This window comes from Danio rerio, chromosome 2 (genome assembly GCF_052040795.2).
Source record: "Danio rerio strain M-AB ecotype USA chromosome 2, GRCz13ab, whole genome shotgun sequence".
In the NCBI taxonomy this organism is placed as follows: domain Eukaryota; kingdom Metazoa; phylum Chordata; class Actinopteri; order Cypriniformes; family Danionidae; genus Danio; species Danio rerio.
Genome location: NC_141022.1, coordinates 51213466 through 51234524, shown reverse-complemented (window position 1 = coordinate 51234524; position 21059 = coordinate 51213466). Strand labels below are relative to the sequence as shown.

At 34.9% G+C, this 21059-nt stretch overlaps 3 protein-coding genes across 21 annotated transcripts in view; 2 read left to right on the top strand and 1 right to left on the bottom strand.

The window, feature by feature from the left end:
- ftr05 (finTRIM family, member 5) overlaps positions 1-21059 on the top strand; it is a 393850-nt gene that overhangs the window by 176958 nt on the left and 195833 nt on the right. The window lies entirely within an intron of this gene.
- mbnl1 (muscleblind-like splicing regulator 1) overlaps positions 1-21059 on the bottom strand; it is a 163677-nt gene that overhangs the window by 132396 nt on the left and 10222 nt on the right. For 13 of the 19 annotated variants that reach the window (NM_001441466.1, NM_001441465.1, NM_001441473.1 and 10 more), the window contains 2 exon segments: positions 1609-1742; positions 15742-15786. The gene's annotated coding sequence lies outside the window, so the exon portion shown is untranslated. 19 annotated transcript variants of the gene reach the window in all.
- LOC147837237 (uncharacterized) lies at positions 12108-16828 on the top strand. Its single transcript, XM_087241613.1, has 4 exons — positions 12108-12219; positions 13867-13985; positions 15523-15567; positions 16403-16828. The coding sequence occupies exons 1-4, from the start codon at positions 12197-12199 to the stop codon at positions 16579-16581; spliced, it is 366 nt and encodes a 121-aa protein (XP_087097739.1). The 5' UTR covers positions 12108-12196; the 3' UTR covers positions 16582-16828.

Here is a 21059-nt window from a genome sequence, read left to right as displayed (position 1 = left end):
AACTGAACATAAGGAGTTAAGAATGAAACGGCATGTGAAAGCGAAAACATAAACTGAACTGCACAGCTCTTAAAGCGACAGCATGCTATGTTCATGTTGCTGACTGCATTTATCATTATTAATCAAACAACAAAAGACAAGAACAAACTCTAGCTTTAATAGGAAACAAATCAAGTTTAATTCTTACAGGGAAGATGCTGAAAGCAGAGATTGTTTCATTAGTATATTTGTATTTTATTGTATTTATTTCCTTTCCATAAATGTAAGTACTTTTTGTTAGTTTGTCCCATTCTGCTCCCGTGTTTGTGAAACGTAATGATGTACTATCAACCTTACTTACAGGGAGAAACACTTTATATATCTCCAAAACTTTTTGGTCATATGGCCCACTGATAATCATTTTAAATAATCATGATTACTTATTACCAAAATAATCGTAATTATGATTTTTTCCATAATCGAGCAGCCCATGCTCAATTAAAGGAGCCACATGAGAATAGGATTGGGTTGATAGACAATGACATGACAAAAAAATGACAATGAAAACAATCCACGTCCACACTGACGTTTCTTCTAGCATTTCTGAAAAGAACTCGGTCCACACTATATGCGTCTGAACACGTCTAAGCACCAGTGGTCAGCAGGTGCTTTGAGCACAAAACCCCAGAGAGCAGTGCACATCAGACAAGTTTATCAAGGATGTACCGTGAAATTTAATTAATCTTGTCTCTATCTGACGCCATTAGAACAACATACAGTAGATCACTCTGCCTATTCATGTCAGAGTCCTGCAAAAAAGTGATTGAGAGGTGGTAATTTGTGTGTAACTTACAGTATCTTTATTTATTTATGATTTGGTTATGGGTAAAACAAAGACTATGTGGGTCAGGTAGTTGAAACTGTACGCTCCAAATAATTAATTTGTTATGAATTAATTAATTATTCATATATAATAAATTCACCGCCACCTATGACAAAAATGTCATGGTCCGTCGTAATGTTTCACATTAGACATCGTACAATGCCAAATTGGTCGACATCGCCCACCCCTACATGAAAATCTCTTTAGAAGAACCCTAAAGTACCAATAGTAGCCTGTATTTGTCATTTATTATGAAATGTCTCTATAAGAGCAGCATTCTGTGGTCCTCCAAGGCACCAAAACAATCGATCTGTTGGTAGAAATCTGAACTAATAATCTAACATCAAAAGTGAATTACCCTTTAAATAGCCATATAATCCAGCACTACATATTAAAACAAAAACATCTGTTAAAAAGAGCTGTTATTGCACAACCAAAGGTGGTTATAAGACTCTTCGATGTGATTCATAGAATGACAGAACATAAAATGATGAATGAAGGCACAAATGAAGGCGCAAAGCTACCCCAGAAGCATTGAACCACAGAGAGCGTGCTCAACATACAATGCCTCATTTCAAATCTTTCCCAGTTCACTTCTAACCTGGCACGTTTCGGAATACCAGGAAGCCAAATATTCTTTGCTTGTGAAATACCCCATTCCATTAGCTTTCCCCAAGCCAGCGGTGCTCAGGAAGTCCTCGTCTAGCCCTGTGAGTAATGGCACACAGACAGTCTGCGGTCCTTACCTGACTCTGAGACGCTCATATCCAGTCCCGTATGTCCTCTCTGCTGTTTGCCGACAGGAAGCACATTCAGTCCGTCCCTATTTACAGTCCCCTGGCACTGCAGTACGGCTCACAGCTGGCGCATTCCTGTTCGGCTGATGGAGAGAGGAGAGAGATAGAGGAGAGCGGGCAGGGGAGAAAAAAAAAAGGAGTCGTAAGAACATACTGTACAAATCATCTACTGTGAATGTGAGGTCAGCAGTTGATGATCGGCCAATCGCACTCTCGATCTATAACAACATGAGGATGCTGCATGATGCATTTAATAATATTTCATCAATTTGCCAGTGAAAAGAGTAGGGCTGCACGATATTTCGTTTCAGCATCGATTTCGCAATAGTCACGACGCAGGATTCACAATGTAGAGTTTGTACTACAATTTATCATTTGCATGTGTGCAATTGCATTTGAGGCTTTTACAGTTTTCCTCAGTTGCTTTTGCTCAATTCTTGATTGATTTTTTTATTTAATCAAAATTATAAGTTTAGATCTCTGAACAATTACTTTTTTGTTCACTTCAGAGTGCCATTTCTTGTTGATTTAAGCAAATTGCAAATGCTTTAGCGCATTTGTGCAAACGGTAAGTAGAGTTGTCTGTAGTTTGGACAAGAAACAAATTGCATAGGGTTTGTTTATCAAAACTGATTAATCAATTCTCATTTAAACTGTCAAACTCTTCACAACTTCTTAATCATTTTTTATTGTGTAAGCCAGCGGTTCTCAAACTTTTTTTTTTACCAAGTTTCACCTTAGAAAAAAAATGTCTCTCCAGGTACCACCATAGTGACCAGTATTGAAATACAGTAGCATAGGCCTAATTAAACAGCTACAGCTCTGCACAGTTCAAAAAAGGGCAGATTAATTCATAATATTATGAATATTCATTATTGTCAGCCACTTTAACAATTATAAATAGTTTGAACATTAACACTGCACAGTGCTTACAGGTAATAAATAAATAAATAAATAAATAAATAAATAAATAAACAAATTAATTAATTAATTAATTAAAAAATCAATGTTTAAATAAAATGTGCTTTTAAAATGTAATTAAAAATTAAAAAGAAAACTACTGTACTTAAATGTTCCTTGGACCTATATAAATATAGGCTATGTGTATATTGATATACAGTATAAACTATTTTTGATCAATTTTGAAACGAATGTTGTATCTATACATGACTCTTTTGTATATCTTTATAATCTAAACATTAACTTGTATTTTAAATATATGAATTGGATTTACACACTTAAATTAGATCTACTTACTGCGTGTTAGAGTAGGCATTGTGTGTCAGAAAAGCAACCGATTAAACTAAACCTGTCAACATATAAAATATATATTAAAAAAACAGGATACACCCCCAACAACTGTTACAAATATGGGGGGGAAATTAGCTTCAAATGATAGAATACATAACAAACGTAAAAAATTGAAAATAAAATAAAAGGTTTAACCTATTCAAATCAATTTACTGATCATATCGGTGTTATCGTACGTGTTAACGGGTTAAAAGTGTGTTCATTTTTTTAAATATTCAGCGATTTCTCCATGTACCATTAGAAGGAAGCCTGCATGCGAATATATCATTATTGGTACGTGTACCACAGTTTGAGAATCACTGGTGTAAGCCATCACACTCAAAACTGTTTATTCAATTATCAAACATTTGTATATGCATGTTTACACCATAAACTAAATCTGATATTGACATTGTTTGTAATGTCTGCTAAATTGGTATATGACCTAGTTGCAAGACAAATTGTGTTATCTATTTATCATATGCTACCAAACTCTACAAACTAAAACATTACATAATGAAAAATGTGATAAAGCAATTGAGAAAAAACAAAAAAAAACAGACATAAGAAATAGGTAAATTTAATAATTATTTATTTTACTGAATTATTATTTTTTATTTAATAACCATTAAAATATCCATAAATAAGCAGTTTTCTGTTTTTTTTTTATTTATGCTCTTATTTTTTCCCAATTATTTATGAATTTGAATTGCATTATAGGGCCTTGATCTTTCATCCAAAAATTTTAATCTTAAAAGATTTGAAAAATTGAAAAATGAACATTTTTAATAGTTTAAAGTGATATATTGTCTGGGTTGGTGTCGTATATTATACTACAAAAACCTGCAATAAACTGCTAGTCAATTTTCTAGTCAATTTTCTGTTTTTTTACAGACTTTATTTCTCTATTTTATTTTATTATTATTTCTCTATTGTTTCTTTGACATTCTATAATTTTAAACTACTAAAATATCAATGAAAGTAACTTAAGATCAAAAGCCGACAGAGCAGAGATCAAGGTCCTATAATCCAATTTACAATCGTAAATAAAGCGAAAACAGTTGTGAAGCACAAAATACAGAAACTGTTAATTAACAGATATTTTTACAGTGTGCTGTTATACTCGGGAAACAATAAAACACTGCTTATTTCAATTATAACTTCTTTATTGTATTTATCTATGCTTTTAATTTGTTTATTATCTTTAATGCAGACATACTCCCCATGCAACAGAATTATGCTAATTAATCTAAACATTTTAATCTAAATCTAAATTATTTTTAAATCAAGTCATCAGATGAAATTTTATTCATATCGCAATATACTAGAGAAAAATAAGTATTGAACGTCACTATTTTTCTCAGAAAACATATTTCTAAAGGTGCTGTTGACCTGAAATTTCCCCCAGATGTTGGTTACAACCAAAGAAATCCATATATGCAAAAAAAGAAAACAAATCTTATTAGCTTACAAATGAGGTTATGCGTTAAAAAAAAAAATGAAATAAAGCAGGGAAAAATTATTGAACACATGAAGAAAGCTACGTTTAGAAAGACAGTGAAAGCCCAGACAGCAGCTAAAATCTCTCAAAAGCCTTCAGCAATCCTCTGCCCTTCATTATTGTAAATGAACATTAACTGCTTCAGTCCACCATCTACATTATCAGGATGATAAAGATAAAACCAAGGTGGACATTTCAGCAACACAATGATCCAAAACACGGCCAAGGAAACTCTCAAATGCTTTTAGAGAAAGAAAATCAAGCTGTGGAATGGCCCAGACAATCACCTGACTTAAATCCCGTATAAAATACAAATAAAGATCAAATTTGACACCCACAAAACCGAGATTTTTACAATCTATTGTAGTCTGTGAAAAACTCACAACTTAGCAATGCATGTTACTTCATTCCCCATTTGAGAGGCATCTTCAATCTGCTGTCACCAAAAAAAAGCCTTTTATATTAAGTATTTAATTTGTTTCAGTAGTTCAGGACTCTCTCCTTGTGTCATTTCATTGTTATTAAACATAACTAATTTTTCAGACTATTTAATTTAGTTTTGTTTTATTTTTCATGTTTGTATTTTTTTTTACCAAAATTCAGTTTTATGTCAACAGCTCCTTTAGAAATATTATTCCCAGGAAAAAAATGACGTGTTTAATACTTATTTTCACCGATGTATACCGCAGACTAACAAAATAAAGCAATATTAGACTTTCCCAGTATAGTGCAGCCCTAGAACATAGTATTTTGATTCAAAACAGACACATCAGCAGTTACTGACATCTCGCTGATGATACCTAGAGCGACAACGATCAAGTAACAAAGCCATTTTCTTGTCCTCATGTTGGGTCGGTCATCACTCGAATGCGATTAAAGCGCAGTTAAAGACCAGATGACTTCATAATTGAAGTTTTATTGGCCATTTGGTCCACGTCTGTAAGGTCTCTTGGTGTCATGGATATGCTGGTACGAGTAGAGGTGGTCTGTTTAAGTTATTTTATTTCATGTTAACAAAATATGTCATGATACAGATACTCAAATAGGCAGTTATTCAAAAATAAATAAATCTACAAAACGGGTTAGAATAAATTTACTTATATACTTTAAGAAATAAAAATGACTTTTTTTCTCTTTTATTTGGACATTGTTAAATACAGTAGGGATGCACAGAATTGAATTTTTGCAGAAATATTAATTTTGGCTAAGCTGGTGGCGATATCATTTCGGTTTGTGATGCATCAATTTACAGATTAATTCACAAAGTTTGGTCTGAGATTTTTATTCCCCATAAGTGTTGGCTATTCACATTAAAATAAAATCACACTTGTGATTTTATGACACCAGTTGACACTTTGTTCGCTCTGTTTGCTTTATAATGATTTAACATGTTAAAAGTATACAGTTGAAGTCAGAATCATTAGCCCCCTGAATTATTAGCTCCCCTGTTTATTTTTCCCCCAATTTCTGTTTAACAGATTTTTTTCAACATATTTTTAATCATAATAGTTTTAATAACACCTCTCTCATATCTGATTTATTTTATCTTTGCCATGATGACAGTAAATAATATTTTACTAGATATTTTTCAAGACACTTCTATACAGCCTAAAGTGACATTTAAAGGCTTAACTAGGGTAATTAGGTTAACTAGGCAGGTAAGGGTAATTAGGCAAGGTATTGTATAACAATGGTTTGTTCTGTAGACTGATAAAACTATTGATAAAACTGATAAAATATACAGCTTAAAGGGGATAATAATTTTGTGCTTAAAATGGTGTTTAAAAAATTTAAAACTGCTTTTATTCTAGACAAAATCAAACAAAGACTTTCTCCAGAAGAAAAAATATTATCAGACATACTGTGAACATTTCCTTGCTCTGTTAAACATCACCTGGGAAATATATATATATATATATATATATTTTTAGAAAATTAAAAGGAGGGCTAATAATTCTGACTGTACATTCACTTGGGGTGTGACGAAATCTCATTTCGAGATCTTGAGAGATTAAATTGCGACGAGATTTCTCATCGCGCTGAAAAGTTGTCCATGCGTTGTGATGTTAGCATGATGGAGCGTGAGGTGAAACTACCATTCAAGATTGGAGACAGGATTGGATTTGGGCTTCAAATCAAGTGCTTTGCAGTGATTGCATGACCTTTACAGCATATAATTCATTAAGATAGAAGTAAAATAACATTCGTTACAAGTTGATTTAAAACAATGAACTAAATATTTTAGCATTTTGTGATTTTTTTCTCCCCAGTTAAATCAAAGACATTCATTTCCATTCATCATTGAAGATTTCTTAAAAATAGAGTAAAAATCTCAACCTAGGCTCATTCTGAAAACGTAGCCCTATACATTTCTGGAAAGCACCAAATACATCCAAGGAGGTACGTATTTTTGCAGTTTTTGTTTTGGTGAATCCGCCAGAGTCTGCTGTGTTCGCTTTATCAGATCTCAAATTTCTCTTGCGAGTTCTGTTTGTCACATCCGTCAGTGACCACCTGAGGGCGCTGTAGTGCACCAGGACTCAGTAGGCACTACAGCGTCCCAGGAAAGACTACATTTCCATACATTCTTTCGCGCACACACCCAGTCTGTCATCTACACTGATTTACAACCACAGCGGTCTCCATTCTCCGTGATTACCAGGACTATATATTCAGTCATTCAACCACTGTTTGTCATCGCGTCGTTTGTCTTTCTTGTACCCAGTAAGTCTGTTTTTCCCAGTTGTTGTTCCTGATCTCGCCTTGTATCTTGCTATAGTCTAGTTCATGTTTATCTGTCTTAGTTTCTTGTTTTGTTGTTTATTTGTTACTTTGCACTTTGATATTTTTGGATTTTTGTTCACTGTTTTTGCACTTTAATATATTAAAATCTGCACTTGAATCCGCTATCTTTTGTTTCCGTTTTTGTTATTGTTTTCATCACGCCTAACGTGACACTGTTCTCGCGTAAATCTACCAGAGGCCGCTGTCAACTGACTGACTGACCGACCGACCGACGCATGACCCCACCCACTTCCCTAAACCTAAACGAAAATGTTTCAAAAAGCAATCCTTAAAAAGACAAGTCCTCACAGCAGACTGATTTTTACTACGTTTTCAGATTTTACCACATTCTCTCCCTGTTATTTACTTGTTTATTTTATTTTTTGGCTTTTATCTTACTGACTTTCTGGAACCGTTCTTTGCCCGACTCCAACCTCATCATCACGGTCAACTCCTTTATGCGTATCAAATCCGCCGACATACACTGTGAGCCACCAGAAAAACTGGCAATAGCAGGAAAGGTGTCCATACGAAGGTAAGTGGTCAGCTGCTAGTGCAAAAAGGAACAGCATCATACCGCCCCGTAGCATTTGTTTTAAAGACGAAATGCAGCCATACCTACTTCTGGCTACATAATCCGAGATCTCCAGAAATGTATATAGGGCTACGTTTTAAGAAAGAGCCTTTGTTGAAAAATCTTGTCTCATTCTTTTGGAGCAAATCTCGTGTCTAGTGGAGTAGGCGTCTCGTCACACCCTTAATATACACACACACATATTTTTATTTATTTGTATAATTTTTATAATCATTGTGTTGTACTGACACACCCACAAAGTCCTTCTGAGCCTCCACTTTAAATGAGATGTCAACACAGCAATAGTCACAGATCTACAGTGCATAAATCATGCAATAAATAAAACCCAACTGCATAAACAATTGTGTTTCTTTCCAAATAGTTAAAGAAAGGCTCTAATTATCATAGCACACAAAACTTCAAAGCCCCAGATGGCTGTCTGACTCATCTCAGCTGTTAGGATGCGTTTGATTATGAATTTAATCCTGTGTAAATAGAAAAAAGGATTAGACTCTGAGGGAGAGAGAAACAGTGAGGCAGGGGAAGATACCAGACAAGACTAAGCCGTCTTGGGAATACACATTTTTTTATTCTGACATAATCGTATTGTTCACGCTCTCTTGCTCCCAGACGATCACTCCCACAAAGTTAATGAATGTACATTTATATGTTGTTCACGTCTGTTATACAACGCTCGCTTCATTCTTAAAATCATGAAGGTCTCAGCTTGTGATGTCATTTGGGCTCGACCAATGAGATTAAAGGCAGATATGACTGAATGATAGAGACACTGATGGACTGCTGTGACTGGACAGATCTGCTCAGTCATGCTCACAGTGGCCAGCATTTGTGCTCTTCAGACACTCTACCGTCAATACATGTTTAACGTGAATTATTTTCAGCTTTGTACTTTCTGCATGAAACAGTTTTGCAAAACTGAGTTTGACTTGGCCATGAGACAGACAGAAATAAGATATATAATTATACAGACAGACAGACAGATGGATTGACAGATAAACAGATAGAATTATAGAATCACAGAATGATAGAATGATAGATAGAATGATAGAACGAAGAATAGAATGTCAGATGGATAGAACGTTAGATACAGAATGATAAAACGATAGAACGAAAGATAGAATGAAAAAGGTGATGGATAGATGATAAATGGATGGATGGAATGAATGGATGAACAATGGATAGATGGATGGCACAATGCATGGATGGATGGATGAATGAACAGATAGAATGACAGAATGATAGATAAAACGATAGATATATAGAATGATAGAACGACAGAACAACAGATAGATAGAATGAAAGAGAAGATGGATGGATGGATGGATGGATGGATGGATGGATGGATGGATGGATGGATGGAGTGGACAAACGATGGATGGACAGAATGATGGATGGACAGACAGACGGATGGATGGATGGATGGAATGAATAAACGATGGATGGAATGTACAAATGATAGATGGATGGATGGATGGATGGATGGATGGATGGATGGATGGATGGGTGGATAGAACGAACAAACAAACAAACAAACAAATGATGGACGAATAAATGAATGGATAGATAAAATGGATGGATGGAACAATAGGTGGATAGATAGATAGATAGATAGATAGATAGATAGATAGATAGATAGATAGATAGATAGATAGATAGATAGATAGATAGATAGATAGATAGATAGATAGATAGATAGATAGATTAATGGATGGATGGACGGAACGAACAAATGAACATTGGATGGATGGAACAATAGATAGATGGAAAGATGGATGGATGGATGGATGGATGGATGGATGGATGGAATAAACGATAAATAGATAGACAGACAGACAAACAGACAGACAGACAGACAGACAGACAGACGGATGGACGGATGGAAGGACGGATGCAAAAAACAAATGAACGATGCATGGATGCATGCAATCACTTGCACTCACACAGTGATGCTGCATGTTTATGGAAGAGGAGCTGTTTGTTTACCGCAGTCACCCAGCATGAGCAATGGTCTGCCCGTGTGTGTTTAGATTTTCACTTAAGTGTTGCAAACTGCACATCACCTTTTTCAATCAAATGAAACAAACAAGTTACAAGGCCATTACACTGCTCACTATACACCAGGAGAGTCACCATTTATAGTCTAACAACCACAAGACACAACATCAGCCGTCTGAAAGAAAGGAGTACGAGAAAGAGAGAGGGAGAAAGGGAATTCTCCCAGGCAATGGACATAATTATACCCTCATCGAGCCAATCACATGACAGCGCCTGAAAATAGCAGAGAGCCACGCCCAGACCGAGAACAAACGCCTGCTATTGGGATGTCATTATCTGCTTATAGGATTCACGCGCTAAAAGATGAGGGAGAAAGAGAGAGAAGGATAAGGGAGGGAGGGTTAGGAGAAAAGGAAAAGAAGAAAAACAAACTCCAGAGACCTGAGTCATTACCACTGAAGGAAAGAGATGGAGTAATTCAGGAAATAAAAGATTGACTGGTCTTGTTTTGTTGCCATATCTACAAATATAATGGCTTGTTAACCTTCAGAACTTTATTAAAATTAGGGTGCAACCTACACTATAAAAAAATTCCACATTGGGACAACATGCAGGAATTAAGTTGACTTACTAGGTTTTACAAAATGAAGTGGATTGAATACAAAACAATTGAGTTGTCTCTCTCTTGAGTTGTCAACTCTTGAGTTGTTTTGGCTCTTTTTAAATAAGTTGTTTGAACTAGGACCGGGACGATAAGCTATATTATATTGAATCACAATAAAATTTGTCAATAACACTGATATCCTCTGGACTTTTTTAGTCTATATTGATCTAAGAGCCAATCACACAGCAAGATGTGCAACAATGAAAATCTAAAAGTAGGTTGGTATTGCCCTACTTTAAGGACAGTCTGGGAGGGGCTTTTTTAACCTCTTTTTTTACCCCCAATGTATCTTATTTCCTATTTATTTATGCTACCTCTCATCTTCCCCTGAAATGTTTGACGTGTATGGTCGGAGGGGTCCAATTTCGCTGTATTTAAGTGTTGTGGCAAAGGCTCATCATCCTATTAGAGCTGTACTGAATTTTTGGCCACTAAAAATTTATCAACTGAAAATTTGTTATTTCCCAGAGATGGGTTGCAGCTGGAAGGGCATCCGCTGCGTAAAAACTTGCTGGATAAGTTGGCAGTTCATTCCGCTGTGGCGACCCCGGATTAATAAGGGGACTAAGCCGACAAGAAAATTAATGATTGAAAATTTATGCTGTTTAATGGACCCTGTAATTTTTTGGCTTCAGTCATTGATGGAGTACTTTTTTTTAATCTTGAAGCATAAACAACTTATATCAAACTAGATACAGTTGAAGTCAGAATTATTAGCCCCCCTTTGAATTTTTTTCTTTTTTAAATATTTTCCAAATTATATTTAACAGTTCAATGAAATTTTCACAGTATGTCTGATAATATTTTTTCTTCTAGAGAAAGTTTTACTTGTTTTATTTCAGCTCGAATAAAAGCAGTTTTTATTTTTTTTAAAAACATTTTAATGTCAAAATTAATAGCCCCTTTAAGCAATTTTTTTTCAATAGTCTACCGAACATACCATTGTTATACAATAACTTGCCTAATTATCCTAACCTGCCTAGTTAACCTAATTACCATAGTTAAGCCTTTAAATGTCACTTTAAGCTGTATAGAAGTGTCTGGAAAAATATCTAGTCAAATATTATTTACTTTCACCATGGCAAAGATAAAAGAAATCAGTTATTAGTAATGAGTTATTAAAACTATTATGCTTAGAAATGTGTTGAAAACATCTTCTCTCCACTAAACAGAAATTGGGGAAAAAAATAAACAGTGGGACTAATAATTCAGAGGGCTAATAATTCAGACTTCAACTGTATACAGGGCTGAATCAATACTTAATGTTTACGAATGCAATAGGAACAAGATCTATTACTTGCCTGTTAAAAGGGTCCAAATGATACTTTCACATGTCACAAAGTATGAGCGCCTTTGTCTATTACAGCAAGCGCAACCTAGCAGTTTTATCGCTCACTCGCTCGCTCTGTGTGTAGAGATGGAGACAAAACAACAGGAAAACAACAGCCCACAAAATAGCTGAGCTAAAGACAGTCATTTGCGCAGCCCACACACTGAGACACCAAGGCCTTCATCACACACTGTCCAAACACACTGTGGGTTTAATAGTGCGGTGACATCACCTGTGTGATCAGATGATGCAATGTGTGAAATTTCTACTGTTATCATCAACACCCGAGGGCAGTGAGGGCTTCAAAAAGTCCAGGATAAGGTTACAACTACAGTTGTGCATGAATAGATTACAGAAGCAAAGGGTTTTGAAAGCCTGATGCCAGTTACTTTTAAATTCCGGTAAGAAACAATTCTCTACCTCTGTTTAAGCATGCATTTACACACTGTATGTTCACGGTTAACGATTTTTGTAAATTACACAGTATTTAACTGTAATATGAACTGTATTTTACTGTAGGACAGTTATGCAGTATGTTGCTGTTTTTAAAGTCGCATTGTGAAAATGATTGTATATCTTACAGTAAAAAAAAATACAAAACTGTATATACAGCAAGATAGATGGTTCTGTAAATGTAAATACAGTATTTTTGCTGTAACTGATTTACAGAAAGTTACTAGCGAACTGCTGTCAGTAAGTTACTGTAGATTCTACAGGAAATTGGGTCCCACTTTATATTAAGTGGCCTTAACTGATAAGTACTTACATAGGAATTAATAGTTTGTTACAATGTACTTATTGTGTAAATACATGTATTTACTGTGTACTTATGCTTGATTAAATACAAGTAATTACATCTGTAACTAAATTCTGTAATTACATTTGTAAATACACTGTTGACCATCCCTTACACCTTAACCCACCCTTAAACCTACCCATACCACCAAACCTGTTCATAATCCAACCCCTATCCCAGCTCAAAAGCACCACAAGTGTTCTCAAATACATCATAAACACAGTAAGTACATTGTGTTTATTTTTTGATGCAAGTACATAGTAGTTAAGGACACTTAATATAAAGTGGGACCGGAAATTGTTAATAGTGTTTGGTTAATAATAATAATTCCTTACATTTATGTGGCGCTTTTCTGGGTACTCAAAGAGCTTTACAGATGGTGAGGGACATCTTCTCATCCACCACCAGTCTGCAACATCCAGCTGGATGGAACCAGAACACCAGCTTATTGGTGGAGAGCAGACAGAGTGATGAAGCAAATTATGATGGGGATGGTTAGGAGGCCCTGATAGACAGAGACCAGAGGGAAAATTTGGCCAGGACACCGGGGACACACCCCTATTCTTTTATCGAAGAGCGTGCTGAGATTTTTAAGGAACCCCAGAGAGTCAGGACCTCAGTTTAACGTCTCATCTGGTCATGGATGATGCTCACTAAAAAGTATAGAGTCCTTGTCACTATACTGGGGTGTTAGGACCCACACAGCCCAAAGGTTGAGCACCTTTTCCTGGCCTCTCTAACACCTCTTCTGGCAGCAGTATTCCTATTTGGTTTACCATCCAGGTAGTGACCAGCTCTGCTTAGCTTCAGTGGATGACCATGTGAGAGCTGCAGAGAGCCAGCCACTATATAAAATCAATCTCTGGTGTGATTGCCCTGTTGCTCGCTCTGACGACAGTCAATTCACAAAAAAAACTTGACAAAAATCCAGACATAACCAAAGTAGTGTTGTTGTGATACTGGAATTTTTGGTACCAATCATTACTGTAATTTTAAAAACATTAATTTCCTGCTAACATTTGAGTATTGTGTTTATGTGCTCAACAGAAATTACTGTGATTGGCCAAAAGGTCATAATTTTACCACTCCTCACCGTTGTTTACTGAGTGCAAACACAGATACAAGGAGACATTTCAAAGCCGCCAAGACCCAGCCAGAGACATGGATATAAGCAGCGACCAACCCAGAGACTGTGAGCTTCATTTTTACTCAAATGACTCCCAGGCTGATATGTGTGTCTCTTCTCCCACAGCGGACTCAAGCAGCTGACCATCTCCACTCTCTCTCCTACCTGCACGGCCTCACCCTTTACCCCGGAAGCCCTACACTCTTCCCGGCCAGAAGACCGAGCGATACACTCTCAGCACTCTTGTAAATAAATCACCCTCCGGGGCAAAGTGTGAAAATCTACCGCTGCTTGCGTGTGTTCTCTCTATCTCGCTACATGTCATAACACTTCTGTGAATTTTATTTAAAAATTTTGGTAGCTTTAGATTTGGTTTTGAAAAGCAAAGCAGTCCAGGAATAAATGTATAATTTTTTGGTCGGGACCAAAGAACCAAGAGAAATGATCAACAGTTCACCCTAAAAAATCTGATGCATCGTGAGAGAACTCATGAATGGTAGTGAAGCGACACAACTGACATGCATAGGTCATGTGATGATGACAAAATGGCGGATGTAGTAGGTCCGAGTTCAATTCATACTGCTCATATTCATACTGTATAGAACGGTCGAGTAGTGAATTCAAATTCAAATGCAGTACCTACTGAGTAGTAGGCAATTTTGGACCGAGCCGCAGTGTTGGTGGTCCTCCAGGAACGTGGTAGAGAAACACTGCTTTAAAGGACCGATGATGCATTCATACCAGATGCGGATGAAATGAATATGCAAATCTTAAGAACCTAATTCAACAAACTATGTCCAATTTGTGGAGAAAAAAAATCAGCCTTTTCCTGAGGTGATCTTAAAATGCATTTTTACTACAACAACAACAAAAAAACAATAGAAAACCGAATAACATAGAAAGCTATTGTATTCCTGTCCAAAAGAAAGGGTATTTTTATTCAAAGAGAGTTGAGTTTGGCATACAAGTGTGTAAACAGTGGGTGATAAATTACAGTTCCTCTTTAAATAATGTGTTTACTTAAGACCATGTTTTTCTATATAACATGACTTAACAAGCTTGCACAATCGCCCTAAATGGTGTTTGGTAACCTAATGTACTCTTTAAGACAGAAATTTAAAATCTTTTTTATCTTTATCTTTCTATATCTTTTAAAAGCTCTTTATTTGTGAAATGTCTGGGTTAAATTGCATTTTTTCCTTTTAAATGTGTCCCTAGGTTTCAAGAATACTTAGGTTCTTTTCTACTCTGCAAAAAAAGGCTATTCTTGTTTAGATTTTTGTCTTGTTTCTGGTCCAAATATCTAAAGATTCTTAAAACCAGAAATTAAGACATGCAATATAATTTAGTTTTTTTTGTTTTGTTTTGTTTTTTTGCCAAAAGATTATTTTGCCCACCCCATGCATGGACAATTATTTAGCTTGTTTTAAGGAAAAACTCACTTAATTTTGACAGAATATTTCTTAAAACAAGACAATATTATTTGCTTGTCTAGAAAACGCTTCTTAATTCAAGAATTTTTAGATATTTGGACTAGAAACAAGATAAAAATTCTAACTAAGTTTTTTTGCAGTGTACACAAAATCGATTATATCAATAATTAATAAGTGAAACAAAGTTTAGCTAAATATTTTTACAAGGAAATACTATTTCAGTCATTCTGGTTCAAACTAAATTTAGTGGTTAATTCATTAATGTGAGTTCATTAATTACAAGCAAATTTAGAGTAAAAATGTGTTACTAAATAAATTTGAAAATTGTTTTATGTTTTTTAATTAACAGGTAAAATGGTTCAGAAGAAAAACAACAACAATGCCAATTTTGTCAGTGGGAGAATTTAGATAACTCTGGAATTCTTAGTTAAATGTTTGAATAAAATGCTTATATTTAATTTATTTATAAAGATCTGTTAATATTGTTTCCAAATTTCAAATAAAAGTAAATTTAAAAAAAAAAGCGTTAATATAAACAATTGCTTGAAATAAAATACTGATTCCTTACCTTTTCTGAAGTTCAATCATTGTGGTTTCTTAATCATAGTGTTTTCTAAAAAAGAATAAAACAGAAATGATTGATAAATAATGGATTGATAAATAATTTACAATAAACAAAAAACAAGGTTATTTTGCTTACCCCATTGGCAAATTATTTTGCTTGTTTTAAGGAAAAACTCACTTAATTTTGACATAATATTTCTTAAACCTAAGACAATATTATTTGCTTGTCTAGAAAATGCTTCGTTTCAAGAATTTTTAGATATGTGGACTACAAACAAGAGTCAAATTCTAAGCAAGCAAAGCATTTTTTTTCTAAGCGCATGTCCAACAATATCTTCAAAGAATATATTTAACTTTTCCCTTTTTTTGTCCCATGTAATTCTTGCATTTCTATTACAAATCATTTTATTATATTTTAAATTACTTCAAGTATTTTTAAATCATATTATATTTAACTCTTTCCTTTTTCCCTCTTGTAATTCTGGACCAATTTAGTAGCTTTTAGCTTTCACACCTTTGGTTATGACAAAAAAAGACGCACAATTTAAAATCTAATGATCATTACTAATAAAAAGGACGTTAGCATTTCTTTCAGGCCTGCTGTAACTCAGTGCTGAGTTGGGTTTTAGCTGTGAGTTGGGTCTGATATTATTGCCTACATGCAGAATCAGGTGGTGTGATGCAGCAGGACGACCCGTCAATCACATGGACAGCTTCACTATTGATAAAGCTGACAAATGAACAAGCTTCACACAAAATAAAATCAGGATTCTGTGTTTCTGCAAGGAGAACCATTTCATGTGGATCGAAGGCTACGGGCTCAGCAGAAGAGGGATTTGTGTGAGAGAGAAAAAGAATGTGTTGTGGGGAAATGATGCAGTCCGATGCGTGACTTCTCTTTCTTTGATTTGCCCTGATGATGGTGATTGATGATTGATTATTTGTGGAAAGTGCTAGAGAAATTCACAGCTGTTTTTTGAGTTCATGCAAGACAGGACAATCGCCTGGATCCCAAAATCACATTTGTTTCTTATTCACAAGGTCATGAAACTGACCGCTGCTTAGACAAAATAAAGTGAAACTCAAATACCACTGTCATGCTTTTTTCTCTCTCTCTCATTTTTTGCAGGGTATGATTTTATGTGTAACCAAATGCACTCTTAAGCTAAAAAATGTAGGAGTGTGTAAATACATAATAAAGGGGCACCAATGAAAATTGAACAAAGTATTCTTCCATAACAAAGATATACAAGAAGACATGTTTAATTTTTGGTTGATAATTATGATGGTGGGGCAGTACGGTGGCGCAATGGGTAGTGCTGTCACTTCACAGCAAGAAGGTCACTGGTTTAAGCCTCGGCTGGGTCAGGTGGCATTTTTGTGTGGAGTTTGCATGTTCTCCCCATGTATGCGTGGGTTTCCTCCAGGGGTCCGTTCTTCGTACCTCGCTTAAATGATCTAAGATTATTTGGCAGATCCGGGATCTTTTAATCTTGATAACTGATCTCTCGCTAATTTGGTTCTTCAAACAAGTTTGCGAATCAGATTAGAATGTCTGGATAAACTGATCTGGGATCGCTTCGTGAGTTGTGAACGACAGATCTATCGATCCTCGAAATCATGATCATGCAAATCATGAAGCAACGATTGGCTGACGGCACAGCAGCGTAATGACATCCTCTGATTAATATTCAATTATCCATGTGAGCAAAATTACATCAAATTAGCAGTAAACAGCTTGTTAAATATGACACGCAATAATCTAACACATTTGTTGTCGGCTGCAGGCTTTACACTTTCATGTGTCAAGAGTATACATCATGTATGTCTATGCAAATCAGTGTATTTAGTTCCACATTTAGAAAGTATTTTCTTTATTATAGTAGCCGTTTTTTAATCGGTGTGAAAAATAACTGGTTGTTTACAAAAGCAGTTTCATATTGGTAAAGGCGTCTGCAACTTTTGTGAAGCATCAAATCACTGGCATATTAACAATCAAAATGTTTATGACTGCATAAATGTATTATTGCTTTAAAAAAAGTCACATATTGTGCATTTCTATTATACACAATTTGTACTAAAGCGATCTAAAAAGTTAAAATCAATAAGTTTTCTCTTTGCACCACCAGGTGGCAGTCTTTGTACTTTCATTTTGAGGGTGCAGATTGCATAAGTTTTATTAATATGTATAACTTAATTTATTTTATTAATAACTATAACTTTATATATATATATATATATATATATATATATATATATATATATATATATATATATATATATATATATATATATAGTTATATAGTATATATATATATATATATATATATATAGTATATATATATATATATATAGTTAAAAATATGTACCATTTTCCCAAGTGTATATAACTACTACTGTAAGAAAATATCAGAATTCGGAACATACTTTCTGTATTATCTTTGAACTGAGCCGATCTAATCCTGTTTATATGAATTGAACCTGCTCCCGATCAGGTTTGACCCAGCAGAACTGTTGCTATGACAACAACTCTCGGATCAGCTTTGAAGAACGAAACGATCCTGGATCGTGTCAAATCGTCAATATCCAAATCCAGCTAACTGAGTAATCCACGTACAAAGAACGGGCCCCAGGTGTTCCGGTTTCCCCCACAAGTCCAAATACATGCACTATAGGTGAATTGAAGAAATTAAATTGACTGTATGTGTATGAGTGTGTGTGTGTGTGTGTGTGTGTGTCCGTGCGTGCGTGTGTGTGTGTGTGTGTGTGTGTGTGAGAGGACATGGGTGTTTTCCAGTACTGGGTTGTGGTTGGCTGGAAGGGCATCCGCTGTGTAAAACATTTGCTGGAATAGTTGGTGATTCATTCTGCTGTGGCAACCCCTAATAAATAAGGGACTAACCAAAGGAAAATTAATGAATGAATCATAGAACCTAATGGGATTATTATGATTATGTGATTATATTTGTGTATATTTACTGATTAATATTGATATTGTGGTCACACAGTGAACTGCATCTATAGCAGGGCCTCAAACTGCACTCCTGCAGACTTACGGCCTACCCTCCTCCACCTTCCGGCCGCAACGAGATTCAACTAAATAACAACTAAAAACTAACCAAGCTTGTTTTTATGATCTTATTAATTAGAAAATTAGAACTTGTTATTCATTTGTTAATTATATAAAAGTCCTACATTATGCATAATGTTTTATTTGTTTGTTGGTTTTTTTTAAATGTAATACTGCTATATATATATATATATATATATATATATATATATATATATATATATATATATATATATATATATATATATATATATATATATGAGCAATATCCCACTCGTAGCAGTGCGATATGGCTGTATATCGGATCTGGGGGAGGCGTGCGTTGGCAGGAGGCTGCAGGCCGAGTGATATGTGCCCCCACCAGTGCCGATATACAGCCATATCGCACTTCTACAAGTGTGATGTTGCGTTTATACTTTGACGGTATAATTGTGTATATAAAAACAAAATCAAACATGGAGAATCTCAAAAACCCTTTTGTATGAGGAACTACTTTCTACCACGTTGGATTCAAATCATAAGCTGACAGTTAAACAGCTGAGCAAGCATCTTATAAACTTTAGATCTGTAGTGTCTGCTTTTTGCTGTCTATATGTGGGCGGAGTAATACACAAAGGGTAAAGAGGCTGTACGGGTGCTGATATTACTTAAATATATCACGGCTATGAGCCAATCAGATTCGACAACCGGACCGAACTGTTGTATAAATAAATAAATAAATAAATAAATATGAAAATAAATATTTTTCTCCATTTCTCAGTGAATATCGGCATTTAAACAATCAGGTTTATTAAACAGATATTTTTATTAAAATAATACTTTAGTCACCAAACATATTTAGAAACTGAAAAAAATACAATTTAAAACCGGCACGGTGTCGCAGCAGGTAGTGCTGTCACTACACAGCAAAAAGGTCGCTGGTTTGAGCCTCAGCTGGGTCAATTGGCATTTCTGTGTGGAGTTTGCATGTTCTCCCTGCATTCGCGTGGGTTTCCTCCGGGTGCATGCGGTACAGATGAATTGGGTAGGCTAAATTGTCCATAGTGTGTGTGTGTGAATGAGTGTGTATGGATGTTTCCCAGTGATAGGTTGCAGCTGGAAGGGCATCTGCTCCGTAAAAACATGCTCGATAAGTTGGCGGTTCATTACACTGTGGTGACCCTGGATTAATAAAGGGACTAAGCTGAAAAAAATGAATAAATAAACCATTGTAAAAAAAATTCAAACGACAAATTTTCAACTAAATATTTCCTTTTTTTTGCTTCTCTTGAATTTTCCTGTTTTAAATTTGTATTTAATATTTTTCTATAACATATAAATTTGGCTACACTAGTTTTTGGAGCGTTATCGTAAGTTATTTTGTTAGATAAGCTCCAGATTAGGCTTCAGTACTGACTAATGTATATGCACAAATATAATATTGTATAGCTTTCCTATTAAAAATATTAAATTAATAATACAGGGTTGGATGCATTTCAAATATTCCTTTAAATTTGAAGGGAACCATTTCTAATATATATATAACACTTTAATGTCAATAAAAAATATTAATCTAGATAAAATCCATGCAGAATGGTCCAAGCATTTGGAAGTGCATATTTCAGAGGAAACCTGGAACAATGCATTATTGAGAGTAAACGGAACAACCTCCTGTACTCGCTTAAGCGTATATTAATTTAAGGTCCTCCACAGACTTTACTACAGTAAGGCTAGATTTTCCAAGATATACAGTACACAAATGTAAGTGACACGTAAGCGATTACATTCTGCTAAAGCAGATTTGGCTCCATGCTTTGAGCATGCCCCAGACTATTTGATTGTTGGACAACTATATTTAAGATTCTGTACCAGGCGTATATTAAAGACAATAGGCCTAGTTTTAAAATGGCTGTTTTTGGAGTACTTGAACAAAATACATGTCCAATAATTATCAAAACGCTTATACCATTTATTTTTACTCTGGTTTAATGACTTGATGCTGTTTTAAAGATTGGAGAAAATTAAATACTCTCTTAGAAGACCCACTAAACGTTTCTATACAGTATGGAATCCAATGATCTCATTCTTTGAAAAAGGCACAACACCTCCCCCAAACTAAAACTAATAGGGAGATTAAAAGGTCTATGCTTAAAAAGATAATGCAATCAAACTCAATGGGCAAACATTGATGTTAAATACTTCCTCACAGTACTATCATTTAATTCATCTAATTTCTTTATTTTATTTTATTTTTTGAAGGGGGGTGGGGTTGT